The following is a 16,451-nucleotide window of genomic DNA, read 5'->3' as shown; positions in this document are numbered from 1 at the left end:
TTAATGTATATTCTCCAGTAAAGCAAATTTTATATTTTCTCTAGGGAGAGCAAGGTCTACCTGGAGCACCTGGTCAGGATGGCCCTCCTGGGCCTCTGGTGAGTATGCTTCTCTTCAGTGCCAAAACAGAAAAAGCACACTTTAAAACACACCATTAACATGTCTGTGCATATTACAGAGAAACAAATGTGTAAGTTACTTCCTAGAACAAAGTTGCTCTTTTTCTGCCCTGTCAGAAATTGATATCTATGACTTGCTTCATTCTACTGCTCTACTTTAGTAGGCAGCTGTGGTAAATGCAGCTGATTTATACCAGCTGAAGAGTGGAACAAGGTAGTATAAAACTTCTGTCCCCGCATCAGCAAATCTTAACACATTAAATCCTTTTGTTTCCTTTCCAGTGGTAATATTTTGCATGCACTGATTTTAGTGACTGCCAGTGAAAACATTATTCCTAGGGTAAAAGATTAGATCATACCTATGCTTCAGAGAAAAAATAAATAAATTAGAGGTAAGCCCAAAAAGAGACTCCTACATCAGAAAAAAAAAAACCAAAACATGCAAGTTTTATAAAAATGAACAACAGTGACCTGTTCATTGTTCACTGTGGGAGACCCAGGAAATACAATACATGAGCAAAGTGTTTGAAAGGGTCTGAGTGAAACAAGCTCCCAGTTTCTAGGGCATCAGTTCGAGCTGCATATCATGTTTCTGTGGAACACAGAATAGCAGTACGACAATATCAGCTTTGGTTGTCAACAGTACACGCTGAATGGCATTATATAATTCATTGGCCATTTTCCTTTTCTTCATGCTCTCAAGTTATATTAATAGTCTCTACATTAACATTCTTTTATAATGTTGCAGTATATTGAATGCTACAACTGTGAAACTGATAAAATATTTATCATTGCTAATACATAAGCAGTACAGATCAAACAGGAAGACATCAAATAAAATAGTTATCAGAGCAAGATTAGCTGCTCCTGTGAATATAATAATGAAACTGTGATTTTAGCCATACTGTTGGATAAAACCAAATTTATCTTCCATGAGGTTTATTTATTTATCTATTTATTTATTTGGCATTTCAGTTAGAATTGAGTCTATATCATTTCTGAATTATAAATTTGACAGCAGCCTGTTAGTTCTAAAGTATGTATTGAGGTTCTCTTAGTGCTCTGGTTGTAGTGTAAGGCAAGTTACAGTAAATGTACAGCTTTGTAAATTGGCTTTACCCACTAGTCTAATTGCTGTAAAACTGGGACAAAATACATTCCTGTTAGCTTGATGCAAAGTAGTCAAGTAAATTTTGCTGTGTGTTTATAATATGATTAGAACAAATGAACTTTTTTAGGTAATATAACATACTACCAGATTATATCATTATTTCTTTCTACACTTGCTATTTTAGTAAACTTTTCTACAAAGCTAAAAAAAACCCAACACTGTGGGCACAAGCTACAAAATGCTGATGTTCATATTCAGTATGTTATGCAGAAATTAATACCCAAACGATATGGCCAGCATGTTAATTAAAGAGTGAAAAACTGAAAATACAGCCCTGTGCTAAATCCATAATAAATACCCTCTCTAAAGAGTTTATGCTTCCAATGAAGGAACACATTAAATAATTTGCCCAGTTTACAAATGAATGGCACAAGGCACATAACTAATGGGACTGAAATCTCCTTGGTTATAATTGTTTCTTGGGGGGGGAAAAAAAATAAAAATAATGATAATAATAATAAAAATCCTGAACTGAATTCATCAGTAATAAAAATCCATTTCTCATACCAGCCACCAGAAGCATCAAGCATCCAAATGCATCAAGATTTCTCTTCCAACATTTGAGAACTTAGGTATTCAATTCAAATCCGAAGCTGAGTATATGAATGAATTAAAATACTCCCAAACACCCTGGCTTCCTTTCTGCTCAAGAAGATCTTTTTTAGATGCTGCAACTTAGAATTTATATTGGATTTTAAGAAAGTAGAGTTTCTATTTATTTGTTGTTGAGGTTAGGTCTCCATCCTTCCCTCCTTCCCACTAGTTTTACTAACAGGAGAACGGTACGAGAGCAGATTTGAAGTAGAGCACAACACACTGCAGGTGAGAATGTCTGATTCTGTATTCCAGAAGCTTTACAATTTGAGCCTTTATTCATGAATTATGTATTTTCCTACGCTTTTGCATCTAATGACATTCTGAAGTAGAGATGGAAAGAATAGACACTGAATAATATTTTGTACATTGAGTGTTACAGCACTTCTTGAAACTGTGCCAGGTTGTAAAGGTCACTTATTACTGTTTGTATCATAACTTCACAGATATCTACTGCAAGCAAGAGACTAATAGCAATGAGTTACTGACTTACTTCAGCAGCTCAGCTCCTAATGCCTACATGTTAGTGTGAGATTAATAGCCTCTGAGAAATGAATACCTTTCTCATGCTTGCATATACACAGCCTGAATTTTTCACCTCATTCTGTACAAATTATAGAAAACTAGCAAGGCTATTCATACAAACATCAGAAAGTTCCTCAAATCTCCCAAAAATTCCTCTAAAATCTTAAATCAGGATTGAAATAAAAGTAAAACTAACTTGGAGGAGAAAAAATAACCCCAAGGAGATTTTATGAAGCTTTGTATATACTATTAATAAAACAAAGTTCACATAAATATAAAAAGTATAAAAAGATATCACTTCAAAATCTCTCTAAGGTAGTCCTATGATGAGGAAGAGTATAGGAGATTCTAATGGAGTTCAGAATAACCCAGACTACAGCAAAACCTGAGTATATAGGCTACTCTAAAAGAAAGGCTTTCTATTCATTTCCATAGAAACTACAATGGATACAAAGAGCACAAAAACACTATTGGATAGAGAAAATTCACGGCTACAAAACAATGGGGTTTTTTTGTTTGTTTTTGTTTTTTACCGTAGCCACCACCATTAGCCAACTTATATGGATGGGCTGATGGAGATAGCTTTCATTTTGTGATATGATGGCTTTTAATAGCCATCTGGAACCTAGCTTGTCTTTTACATCACTGTCACCTGCTGAAATGCATCACCTACCACCTTACAGTGCTATCGTCCACTCTTTGATGCCAACATGTTTATTCATGTCAGTGTGTGCAATTTTTTCATCATGGAGCAAAGGACACATCTTTGCTTCATACAGACTTCCATGTCAGATGCCATTTTGTTGGACTGCTCCTGTGCTGCCATTTGAAAAAAGCAGCAAAATGTAATGGAATATTAGTGGGAAGGTTCAGCCTGTACTGTCATACCACCAAGATCTGTCTCTGATATTGTGGGCCAGTATAATAAAATAGGAGGCGTTACACTTGGAGCTGCATTTTTTTGTGTGTGTGAATGTTAGCAAATTTACAAAAGTATTGGTAAACCATATGTTTGTACATACCACTGGAGCTATCATACCTCAATGACATTAAGCTTGCAAAGTTGAGTAGAAAGAACTTGGATATTCAGAAAATTTAACTGCATTACTCACTGTCATGCAGGAATTTCAGGTTGTAAATCACGGAAATTGTAATCCCAAGACAATATCTGAAGTACAGAATCAAAGCATGAGGTAGTTCTTCAAGAAGGCAATATCAGTGAGCTGTTACAATCAGCAGCCTCATTTGCTGAGTTGTTGTAACCTGGAAGAAAAAAAAATTAAGGGATTGTCTCCACTCTCTTACGAAATAAAGGGCTGCAGAAGTACATACTACTGTCTTACAACTGTATAGGTACAGCAATTATGGTGGAAGTACTAATAAAGCATATAACGTAACCACAATCAAAAGTAAGCTAATCATCAAAAATTCAATTTAAAATTTCTTTATCACATAATTTCCTGGATGCTTTTGGTACTGTTTATGAATTTAGTAGATCTTTTCCTTCTTCATAAATTTCTAATAATTACAGTCTTTATAGATTTCTAATTATAAAGTAAGTTGTATGTTACAATAACATTATTGTGGCATTCTAAAGATGCATGCCAGTGTCATCTTGGGCTCTGAATCACAACCATCCTCTACTGAAATAGTTATACTACCTTTAAAATATTTCAGGAAAACTTGATCAGTACAGTATGTTACAACTTACTTTTACATTACTTCTTCTGATTTATTTAGGGTCCACCTGGCTTGCCTGGTCTGAAAGGAGATCCAGGTTCCAAAGGAGAGAAGGTATTTGAGAATGTCTTCATTCCTTGTTTATGCCTTTGTAATTCTGCCTTGGTACATAAGTCTGTATAAAATTAGCAGAGAAATACACCTCTTTTTTATCAGAAAGCAAGATACCCTAAGTAATCCATCAGTCAGCTTTCCATAGCCTTAATGATAATGATGAAGCTTTAAGTAACATCTGATACCCCAGAGATAAGTAGAAAGAAAAGGATTACTCTTTTCAGAATCTATTGATCTCAGGACTCTTTCCTGCAATGAAAGCCCCAAGGACACTGATGTAAAGAGAACCTTTGCTTTAACAATAATCAGAAATAAAAAAAGTACCAATCTCATTTTATAACTACAAGGTGTAAACATGTAACAGTTATAGTGCTTTATTCTGAAATAACGGATTCAGAGATTTGCGATACCATTTTCTAATACAGTCCTAACCCACTACTGATTGCTTGGGTATCAGGGAAGAAATGTATAGTGAAAGAAATATGAACAATGAATTAAAATTATATGAACGTATGAATTACAATTTTTGCTTATATATGTAGATCAGCTCTTTATATAGCTGTAATAAGAGTAGCACATTTGCTTCCACAAATAATCATATTAGCATGTAAGTGTGGAAGTTAGTATGAAATTTGTACCCACTTTTACTGCTATTTTTGCATTTATTTCAGAAAGGACTGTGTTGAACTTAAATCTTTCACTGAATAATACATAGCTTGATAATAATAATATCCAAATCCAAATGCCAACTATCCAAAGTTTCAAATGAATTGATAACAATCAACTGATGACGTTTGAAAGCTCTAATTTGTGTGTTTACAAAGCACATCAACTTTATAAATCAAGTTTTTACCTTCTTCTGTCTTGTTTAGGGACATCCTGGTTTGATTGGCCTGATTGGACCTCCAGGAGAACAAGGTGAAAAGGGTGATAGGGGTCTTCCTGGTCCACAGGGGTCTCCTGGAGCCAAAGGTGATGCAGTAAGTAAAACACTCTTTTGCTTTCCTTCAAGTTTCATGTATGTATTTCTTGCAGAAGACACTATAAGTTACTATAAACATTTATACCCAGAATCTCCAGCTAGAGTTTAAAGCTTTCATAGGCATAGTATAAACACAAGGTAAAACCAGGACACAGACTGTTGATGGAGGACAGACACAGATGAAGGAAACAGTGTGCCTCTGTTAGGTATCAGATAACTAACAGCACCAGACCTGTTACATACTATCCAAAGCAGACTCTTTTTTTTCTGGTCATTAAGCTATGTTTTATAGCTCGCCGTAAAATATGAAGCTTTAACGTTTATCTAAAGGAGAACAGTATCATGACTATAAATGCTGGAGCATGAGAGACACGAAAGCTGTCAGAGTGTATTTTAAATTTAAAAATTATTTTGGACTCTAGCAAAGGGCCTAAAGGGAAACTAACCTGGGCTGGACAGTTAGCAAGATGATCTTTCTCAATTAATCTACATTTCTTAACCCATTCCAGTATAAAAAAAAATACTTTAATTCTGTCCTTATTGTTTCTTAGGGAATTTCTGGTCCTGCTGGTCCACTTGGACCCCCCGGTCCACCTGGTTTACCTGTAAGTAATTTCATCCAGTTCTGTTCAAAACACTCCCGTGTTTTATGGAATATATTCCAACAACATGCTTATGTTCTTGTCCATAGGGTCCCCAAGGTCCAAAAGGTTCCAAAGGATCCAGCGTGAGTAATTCTCCATATTTTCTGGTTTTGTGCTTCATTTCTGTGTGTACATTATTTTTTAATATTAAGAAGTACAGCCAATAACACATTTCTTTCATCGCTTTTTAGGGTCCTGCTGGTCAAAAGGGTGACAGTGGTTTACCTGGCCCACCTGGTCCTCCAGTAAGTAAGAACCCTTTCTTGATGCAAGCACATTCTACAGTTGCGATGACAGCTTTGGTGGAGATAGAAAATGGCACTTGTGAACTTGTAGAGAAGGAAAATAATAATGATTATTTGAAAACTAATTTGTCAGGAAACACAGATCTGCCAGAGAAAGAAATACATTGTTTGCTCTGCGAAAATCCATTCAACATTTTAGAAAGGAAAGCAAAAACAAACTTCCAATGATTATTTAATGTGTCTTATTGAAGCACAGAAAACAGAATGACTTTCGTTTCCCACAGTTTTCTGTTTCTACTATTTCTATCTCATAGCATAATAATCTAGAGTGAAAACAGTAAGAATCTGAATAAAATATGTGAAATTTTGAAATAAAATACTGGTTTATAGACCATAAGTGTAATTTTAAAGTTTTATCATTGGAAACACTCACAGTTTTTATTTGCAATAAGCTATGCCTCTTCTTCAAGGAACTACTGGAGACATAAAGGAAATTACAAAGAAGTTCTACACACACACACTTCTGTGAGGGTAACATACTCTTCCCCAGACAGGAATGTTTAGGGAAGAATTAAAACAACTGCTTATCCAGGAAATAAGTTAAATAAATAGGGGGAAGAAGGAAAAAAAAAAAAAAAAAAAAAAAAAAAAGCCTATCCAAAACATCTACAAGCCATGTTTTATTGTCTTCCTCTCTGTATTTATGCAGCTGGATAATCAACACTAAATGTAATTTTTTTCTATTCAGGGCCCTCCAGGTGAAGTAATCCAGCCACTGCCAATCCAGTCACCCAAAAAGACTAGAAGATCTCCTGATTACATGGTAGCAGATGCTGGTGATAATATTCTGGATTATTCTGATGGCATGGAAGAGATCTTTGGTTCACTGAATTCACTGAAGCAAGACATTGAGCATATGAAGTATCCAATGGGCACCCAGAACAACCCAGCCCGAACTTGCAAAGACTTGCAGCTCTGCCACCCAGACTTCCCAGATGGTATGTTAATATTGCATGACAAAGGCAATCATGGCTGAAATGATAATCTGCTAAGAAACTTGGGCAGCATCATTAATTATTGGTAGATAGTTAATATAGTTTCTAACAAACAATGCCATTAAATCAATTTTTGCAGGTATAAAAGTGTTCTGTTTATAAACATGAGAGTAGAGATATTCTGTTGGTAAAAGCCATAACTCTTTAAATAAGTAACCAGATCTAGCTGTAGAAATAAGAGTTTCAAGCTGCTGAAAACATTGCTTGTTTAGAAATGGGCTTTGTACTTTCAGACCTGTCCAAACTGGAAAGGGATGAAAGACTGAAAAATCAATGGAAGTAAAATCACAAACGTCAGCATGCTGAAATAGTTTAGAACTTTTAAAAGAAAATTATTTTAGTACCTATATACTTCAGCTTAGTATAATACAAGAAGTAGCACTGGTATTGTATGCAATTTATAATTGAATAGGACTCTCAAAAATTACTTTTCTTTTATCCTTAGAAACAATAATTTGGTCTACTGTGTGACCTCTGTTTGTTCTATATCACTTAGCAAATGGATGTGCAAGTTTCTCTCATACCATTTAATGCTAAGCACTAGCTGCATAAAATGCAGAGCAACAGGAACTAGTTTCGTATTCTGAATGACTATTTTCATTTAATTATTTAACCATTTAATTATTTAATTATTCTGTTGTTTTCATCTCTCTTTGAAACTGATTTTACTCCTGTGGAAAAGTTTAAGTGAAAGCCAACCTTTGCAAAGTTTTCAGGTTTCATACTTATTTCTATTGCAATGGGTACTTTTTTTCCCAGTTCAAAGCAATACTTTTCTTATTTAAATGGAAGAAAAAATAGATTTTGACAGTTTAATAATACTCTACTGCTATCAGTCTAGATAGATAAAAGCAGATTGTTGCCATAAGGAATAGTTTAGCATTGTACGTGTTATATGAAAAGTACATATTTTACAATTCAGTACCTCCATAATGATGAATGCTTTTATAGACCACGTTTGTCTTCTTCATTTAGCAGTATTTGCTTATTGTTTGGAGCTTTCTTCATATCAAAGTAACTCTATTCTGGTTAAAATAGAAGTAAATACATTCATTAAAATGCAAAATTCTGCAGAGGCAAGACTTTCAGTTAGGAAAGACCAATAAACACAGTAAACACAGCCCAAATCAGCAGAATGTTAAAATACCATACGTGCTTTGTCTGTGCTCTGTATTAAGAACACAGAACCAGTGAAAGGATTTGTCATGCTTCCTCTAAACCTCCACTTTTTGCCTGAAACTGGATTAGAACATTAGTGTAAGAAAGCAATTTGCTGTTCTGCTGTGAAATTAGCTAGAGATAAGTACCCAGATCACAGAAATCATCATTATATATAATATCATTATGGATTTTTTAAAGATCTCATTTTTAGTGGACCCTGGATTGACTGCAGCTCTTTTTCATCCGCAGATTTCTTTTACTCTAGCATTGTAGGGTATGAATTCTCAGCCCTGCCAATCTATTGTACTATAATGCTGTTAAGCAGCCAAGCACAATACAGCCACTTGCTCACTCTCCAGCTTCCATCTGTCTGGATAGGTGAAAGAGAATCAGAAGGGCCAAAGACCTCTTCATATTCATCTCAAGAAACTTGCTGCTTGAGATGAATATGGTTTAACAGGGGAAAGGGAAACAAAGGATAAAAAAACAACAAGCAATGCATAACACAAATTGCTCCCTAACAGACAACCAACATCCAACCAGCCTGTGAGCAGCAGCAAATTTCCTGCCAACCCTCCCAGTTTCACAAGCATGACAACATATGGTATGGAATATCCCTTCGGTCTGCTTAGGTGAGCTGTGCACTCCAAGCCTCCTCACTGGCAGGCAGCTTGAGAAACAGAAAATATCTTGACTCTGTGTAAGCACTGCTCATTAACAACTAAAATACTGGTGTGTTACAGCTCTATCTTCATTGTTAATCCAAAATATAGCACTATATGAGCTGCCAAGAAGAAAATTAACTCGATCCCAGTCAAACCAAAACACAACCTGGTACATTAGCCAAAACTATAGGAAGCTTCATGCAAGCTTAATCTCTTTTTCCCACTATGTGACTTCAACATGCACTAGTTAATGTTCACCTAAAACAGTCCAAAGTTTCACTTGTATTCAGCCTCACAACCCAGTAGCAAAAAACAGTTTTGCCTGAGAATTCCATTTCTCTGAATGGAAGCTTTAGGTACTTGACAGCTACAATCAGGCCCTTTCTACAAAGGTATGCAAATCACTCCAAATTTCTTCCTCTGCCTTAGGCCATAGTTTATTTCTGCCTAAAGCTCTCTCTGTACTGAGAGTTCTATTAACACATGTATAGTTATCCTTCAGCTGAAATAGTGACATGGCTAAATAGTTGAGACCTGTAATGTATGTTTCACACATTGTGATCTTCCCCCTCTGTACTGGAGTCACTGCAGTTCCTCCTAACCCTTAGCAGTATTCTGCAATAGAGTCGTTTGAAATGAAATTAAATGAAAACAAAATGATGTAGATAAAAATAGACTTTGATCTCAGTGTTATTTTTTATAAACAACCTAATTGACAGATCACAAGGCAATTGGCACAAACCAAAATGCAAGAGGTTCATAGAATCATAAAGATTGGAAAAGACCTCTAAGATGATCTGGTCCAACCATTCACCTACCACCAATACTGCCCTCTAAACCACATCCCTAAGTACTACGTGTACCCCTTCCTTAAACACCTCCAGAGACAGCAACTCTACCACTTCCCTGGACAGCCTGTTCCAATACCTCACTGCTCCTCCTGTGAAAAAATCTGGGTCTTCCAATTACCATTTACATTTTCATAGGCTTTTCTCATTTATTTTAGGGGAATATTGGATTGATCCTAACCAGGGTTGTTCTGGAGACTCCTTCAAAGTGTACTGCAATTTCACAGCAGGTGGGGAAACGTGCATCTACCCAGATAAGAAATCTGAAGGAGTAAGTACCAATCTGTGTTTTCAGTTGTTGACAGATAACACTATACTACTGCAACCTTGAAATAAATTACACTGTCACATTTTTCATATATGTATCTTTCTGATTATGTTTAAATTTACATAAATCTGGATAAAGCAGTAAAATGGTGCACAGAATTAGCACATGGCACCTTTGCCTTAGCTCAGTGCTTTTATGCACGTCCTTGTAAAATTTTCACTGCATTCTGGAATGCAGCATAGCTATGCAGCAGGTTTAAATGCATGATCTAGAGTTTGACAACTGAAGTTATACTTAATTTATCTTGTGGGTTCATTTATATGTAGGCAAAGTAGATATAAAACAAAGTATTAACAGGGAGTGTCCTCACTCATTGGTATAAATGGCCTCTAAAGGGCATATTGTGTAGAGGATGGCTTTCAAATGATTATCTAAAAGATAATATCAGCATCAAAACCAATGAAAACTCTTAATTTAGATACTCCTCACAGTAGCAGTTTATAATAGGGATTTACACTGGTCATCTGTTAAGTGTCATTTATGTATTAAATAGAATTATCTCTCTTTATAAGCAATCACCTTGGATTCAGTTTAAAGTAGTGAATCTGAAGGTGTTCTATACAAGAAAAACATTCTATTTTAGAGCTTCAAAAGATGCTGAAAACATAGAAAGAAGAGCCTTTTTTTTTTTTTTTTAACTATCTTATGTGAAATTTGTTACAGGTAATTTAAAACCTTCTTATCTGTTAATCCACGTTCTAAATACTTACATCTCCACTGCTCTACCACACAGGTTAGAATTTCATCGTGGCCAAAGGAGAATCCAGGATCTTGGTTTAGTGAATTTAAGCGTGGCAAACTTGTAAGTGATGATTGCAACATACAAATATTCACAAATCAAGTACGCGTTATGAATGATCAACAGGTCCCAAGGAATCTTAAAATACAGAGATAATAACAAACTTAAGACTTTTCACACTTGGTCCTTTTGCCCTAAATATAAGAACAGCTACAAGGCCTCTTGCCACTGGTCAGCTGGAGAGTGCTCTGTACTGTCCCAGTGCACTGTAAATGCACAACAACCCCAACAGTCACCTGCAAAGCTAATGGTGAGAATCTGGCTTCTGGCAGACCACAAATGACCACTTAACTACATTAAAGCAGCTGGAGTACTGATTTCCTGCTGCAGTCTAGATAACTGGTAACATACTAAGTATGGAAAAATGAGGGTGCAAGCTGATATAACTTTCTAATTAACGAGAAACAGATCCCCAAAGAGATTCTGCTATTTTACATGATATGGTAGGGGTAAATCTCTGTCTTTCCCATTAGAAAAAAATGTATACTATATATACTAATATTTTGTAACAATGTGAAAAACTATTTACAGAGTTATAGCTTTATTGAACTTTGAAATCCCTTAAAAAGGGCTGTGATGGTTTATTTTTTAAGGATGGTTATGTGGTTTTTCCATCAACAATAATTTTGTTGTGCATTTTAACACAAATATTCATGTGACTTCTTATATTTTTTAGCTTTCATATTTGGATGCTGAAGGCAATTCCATTAATATGGTTCAAATGACATTCCTTAAACTACTGAGCGCCTCTGCCAGACAAAATTTCACATACAACTGCCATCAGTCCGTAGCTTGGCATGATGCCTCATCTGACAGCTATGACAAAGCACTAAGGTTCTTAGGATCAAATGATGAAGAGATGTCTTATGACAACAATCCTTACATCAAAGCACTTCACGATGGCTGTGCAGTAAGTAGAGATTCAGAATTTTCTTTACAAAACCTACCTGTCAATTAAAGTGGAAATCAAACAAATTCTTTTTTTTTTTTCTTTTTTTCCCCACTTTTCTCTCCTGAGAAAAGCCTTTTAAAGAGTTTACTTTTAATAGACTGCCCTTTAGTAGTTTTTAACTAGAATACACCAGTCCTTTATTCAGTCTTTCATATGTACAAAAAAATAATAAATATTACCATAAGCCAAGACACAGAAATAGAACAAACCTGATATGGATACAGGCTGTCAGCACCAATGTGCTGAAACTAGACTGTTTTCTTGTATGAGTACTGTGTAAGAGAACAGAAGCAAACAAACATAATTAGAGGAAGCAGCCCAGGATCTGAATATACATATAGTCATAACATATAAGATATATAGTAAAAACATGTATGAACTAAGCCATAACCCCCACATAGTAAATTAATTGCATAGTTATGTGACATCATATTTCCTTTTCTCATATATATGTTTATAGTCAGGTGAAATTCAAGGAATGCATCTTTTACCTTCTGCTCTTAACTCAGCTAAAATCCCAGAAACTGTCCAAACATTCATCGGCTCTCTGACCACCCCTCCAGTACAGTCTTTAAAGATATAAACCTCTCTTCAGAAGCAGAATAGCCTGAAAACCAGAATGGTACAGGAGAACGTGACAGTTAAAGCTTCATTGGTTATTTTGTAGTTTGATATGAAAGCATTCTGAAATGAGTTCCTGAGAAATCAGTGATAGAAAATGAGACCTGGAATGATAAGATACATATTGTCTCTGAGACAAAAAAAGCAACTTAGATAAAGGCAGAGTCTCCTCATCTCAGTAATAAATATATGTCAGTCTTTTTCTATGTCCTGTATCTTTATTTTGCTTTCATTGCCCACAGCGGATGTGTGTAAAGCTCCAGAGGCAACATAAGCAATTTAGGGTGTAACTTTCATCACTAATCTGAGAATACTCAGATCTTCCAGGTTGGATATGCTCATCTTGGCATAGCTGTGAGTGGAGTGGTTTCAGAAGGACATAAGGGACCATCTGAATGAAGTACATTTGTGGTTTAACCCAGCAAGCAGCTAAACATCCTTTTACTTTTCTCCTAAAACCAAAACACAGCATGATATTAGACACTATGAAGAAAAACTGTTACAGCTGAAACTGAGACAGCAATCCTGATAACAAACATAATGAGAAGGCAGAAAGCCTTTATAAGAAGTATGAGTGTGCTTTCAAACATCTCTAATGCATCAGTCCTGATAGACTGCTATTTTCTTCCATGCCCAAGAAGCTTATGTAATGTCTTGTAAGACAGTTAGACTTAGAACCAGGTGTTTCTTCTGTCTTTCAGAACTAATTCATGATGTCTTCACAAGGAAAACATCCTCACTACTACCAGAATATTACTGTAAATTAGTAGAGTTTGAATCCTTTAAGGAACACTAAATGTCTTACATAATTATGGTTTTTTTTCATTTGTAGGCTTACTTTAGTAAGTCAAAAAGCTATGGGTAGATCTCTTTATAAAAATCAGATATGTTCCACATCACATTTCAAAACAAATTTAGAACTTGTAACATCAGGTTCATGAAAGACAATCATTTATAAATTCGAAACTTCAAACATAGCCTATGAAGGTTTACCGTGCATACTTACTCTATTGATTTGTTTGTTTTTGCTTTTTTTTTTTAACAGTCAAGAAAGGGCTACGCAAAGACAGTGATTGAAATCAACACACCCAAAATAGACCAAGTGCCTATTGTTGATGTGATGATCAATGACTTTGGCGATCAGAACCAAAAGTTTGGATTTGAGGTTGGTCCTGTCTGCTTCCTTGGTTAAATTTAAGAAAAAGATCAGATCAACACAAACGTGGCACACTGGTGCTACCAACCCACTTCGTGCCACATGCAAGTTTTGAATAAGAATGGCATAGAAAATGTGTCTTGCTGTGTACCTGTCTCATCTAGAAAGTAACTGTTGCCCTTGTAGGGCCAGAATCACATGACTTAAACTAATTTTGCAAGGATGCTGTGGCACAGACAGACAACATAGGGCTCACTTTATCAACACCCCACCCCACCTTTGGATACCTTTGGTGCTGTTTAAAAATAGAGAAAAAAACAAACAAATGACATGGTGCTCCTTTGATTACAAAGAGGTGTTATGAAAGTGTTTAATAAACTGTAATTATTCTGTGTACAGTACTATTCTGTTATTTCTCTGTCCATTTGCAAAACTTGCATGTGCCTCTAAATTGCATCTGGCTCTTATTTTACAATTACAAAACTACGTTGTCAATACTGTTTATGTATTCTGAAAAAATAAAGCTGTAATTGCCAGTGAAGCCATTTTAATTTCTGATTAATAATAAAATCCCTTTGTATATATTGTTGTTGAAGAGCTTTGTTATTTGAATTCGCCAAAAGACCTTAAGGTGGCAAAACTGGAAGATCTTGAGCAGCACTCTCAAATACCCTTTTCTGCTGATATTACTATGTGATGATGAATTTCAATACTGAAAGCACCTTCAGAGGTGTTGTGTTCCATGGTGCTATACCTCAGACTTTTTACTTGCTTTTCTGATTTCAGAATTTCATATGAAATCTGTATATACCTAAAATAAATAAATTTATATTTTTGGGTAGGGAGAATATGTTTAAAAAAAAAAAAAAAAAAAAAAAAAAAGGAACAACAAACCAAACTTCTGTTAAAGTCTGTGTGAATTAAATCAGTCATATAGCTTTCCTTTTTTTTTTCTTTTTTTTTTTTTTCTTTAATATATTTTTTCTTCCCCAAACGTATCTCATCTGAATTGTTTCTATTGTGCTTACTTGGTATGCATAAATATTAAAACTGGATTACTGGATTCTAAACTGTTATTTATGGATGTTTTCAGTGTTTATTTAGAATTTTAGTAAACAGTAATGGATGTTCGCTTCCCAAACTGGATATTAGAAGTTCCACAGAATGGTCCTATAAAATATTTGCCCATCCCATTAATATAAATTATTTTTCCTGTTATTTCAACTGAAGGCCAGGAATGCAATATGTCTAGGTCATGTGATTCTACACAGCTGCTAAGCAACACGAGGGGACTGCTTTCTACAGGGCTGTCTTTGACCCAAAATGTTAAAATTTGCTATTCAAATCTGATCCAAAAAGTTGGTTTGGCCTTCCCTTTGAACACTTCATTCAGGTAGTTGTAAGTAGAAATTGCATTTTAATTTTGCAGCAGAAATCCATTTGTAATTATTTTTCATAATATATGTAAGACTTGAAAATAAATGTTTGTTTCTGTTTCTTATAAGTTGTTAAATTAAATAGTACTAGCTTCTGCTGGCTCATTTCCAACTGGTACTTTCTCATGCACGTTTATACATGTAAAAATAAGATTTCAAAAGTCAACTTCTTGCTGTTCATATTTTCTTCTATTTTTGAACCAAAGTTTGTACCTGTCACCTCCAAGAGGAAAATACAAATTTTATTAATAAAATCAAGTCTTGTCTACCTGGATTGGTCATTCTGTTTTTTAATGTCCAGAATTCACCTACTGTCAGTATGGCAACTTTACTCTGCTTCCAGACCATCCAGTCTCAAAATAGTAATAATAATAATTTTACCACATGAACTGGAAGGCACTGAGCAATACTGCTGGAACAAGGAGTGTTAATAGAGGTGATGATACTGCTACTGGCTGTATGCAGCAGATGCTATTTATCTAATTTTGCATCTACTTTGCATGAATTTGTGGTCACAACAGTCCACATAATACTGAACCTCTTCACTCATTCAGTGTCTTATACGCTACAGTGCTTGAGTACTTCCCATGGTGAAGGCTCCCATTATAAAAGCAAGCAAATAGTCCTATTTATTGATAGAAAACAGAAGACAAAACCTAGACCAGGACCTAGAACTGGAACACAGAATATCCTGTAATTTGTTTTATATATTTGAAGTGTAACTGATGAAGAGTCCAAGCTAGAAATATGATGCATGTCACCCGGGACTATGCAAGCTAAAGTCCTTGCTAAAACAAGCCTATGAGAGAACGATTTTTCACATCTCAAGCAAAAAATCTGTTTAATTACGAAAACATTGTACAGCTGGACTTTGCCTCTAAAAGCCAACCAAACAGAACTAGGACATCCTGTGATCTTGAAGTTTCACATTATCTCAGATCATACTAGGTTGTTTTTCTTTAAAGTTTGCTTCAGTCCTCCCTCTAAATAGAGAAAAGCCATAGCAGAGATGTTAGACATTTTCCTCACTGCAAATAAACATGTAACATGAGAATGTAGGAAAGTAGGTGGACAGCAACCTCAAGCCAAGGAACAACATTACACATTGAGGCAACATTCTGTCCATGATAACATGGACATGGGATGGAAATCTAAAAGACAAGCTACATCCATAGAAGTATAAATTATCATAAATTATCCTCTGTATATGCATAGAGCTTCTACTTCTTCTCTCTCCTCTCCTCTTTCTATCTCAGGACAAGAATATCTCAACTCACCACAATCAGCACATCACTTAGAAAACTTCATAAAATGTATTGAAGATATCCTTTCTCTCTTAGTGGGCAGTCATTATTG

The 16,451-nt window shown here is 35.3% G+C and overlaps 1 protein-coding gene across 10 annotated transcripts in view; it reads left to right on the top strand.

Annotated features, from left to right (window-relative positions):
- COL11A1 (collagen type XI alpha 1 chain) overlaps positions 1-15,369 on the top strand; it is a 118,944-nt gene extending 103,575 nt beyond the window's left edge. For all 10 annotated transcript variants that reach the window (XM_085512152.1, XM_085512151.1, XM_085512148.1 and 7 more), the window contains 11 exons: positions 45-98; positions 4,150-4,203; positions 5,076-5,183; positions 5,737-5,790; positions 5,877-5,912; positions 6,021-6,074; positions 6,823-7,072; positions 9,962-10,074; positions 10,865-10,933; positions 11,607-11,840; positions 13,549-15,369. In XM_085512152.1, coding sequence (XP_085368278.1) covers positions 45-98; positions 4,150-4,203; positions 5,076-5,183; positions 5,737-5,790; positions 5,877-5,912; positions 6,021-6,074; positions 6,823-7,072; positions 9,962-10,074; positions 10,865-10,933; positions 11,607-11,840; positions 13,549-13,695 — 1,173 coding nt within the window. In that variant the 3' untranslated portion in view covers positions 13,696-15,369. The remainder of the gene's footprint in view (positions 1-44; positions 99-4,149; positions 4,204-5,075; positions 5,184-5,736; positions 5,791-5,876; positions 5,913-6,020; positions 6,075-6,822; positions 7,073-9,961; positions 10,075-10,864; positions 10,934-11,606; positions 11,841-13,548) is intronic.
- Positions 15,370-16,451: the final 1,082 nt, after the last annotated feature.

Source organism: Coturnix japonica, chromosome 11 (assembly GCF_054131305.1).
Source record: "Coturnix japonica strain WE chromosome 11, WE-NBRP24, whole genome shotgun sequence".
Classification (NCBI taxonomy): domain Eukaryota; kingdom Metazoa; phylum Chordata; class Aves; order Galliformes; family Phasianidae; genus Coturnix; species Coturnix japonica.
This window is presented reverse-complemented; position numbering and strand designations above follow the sequence as displayed.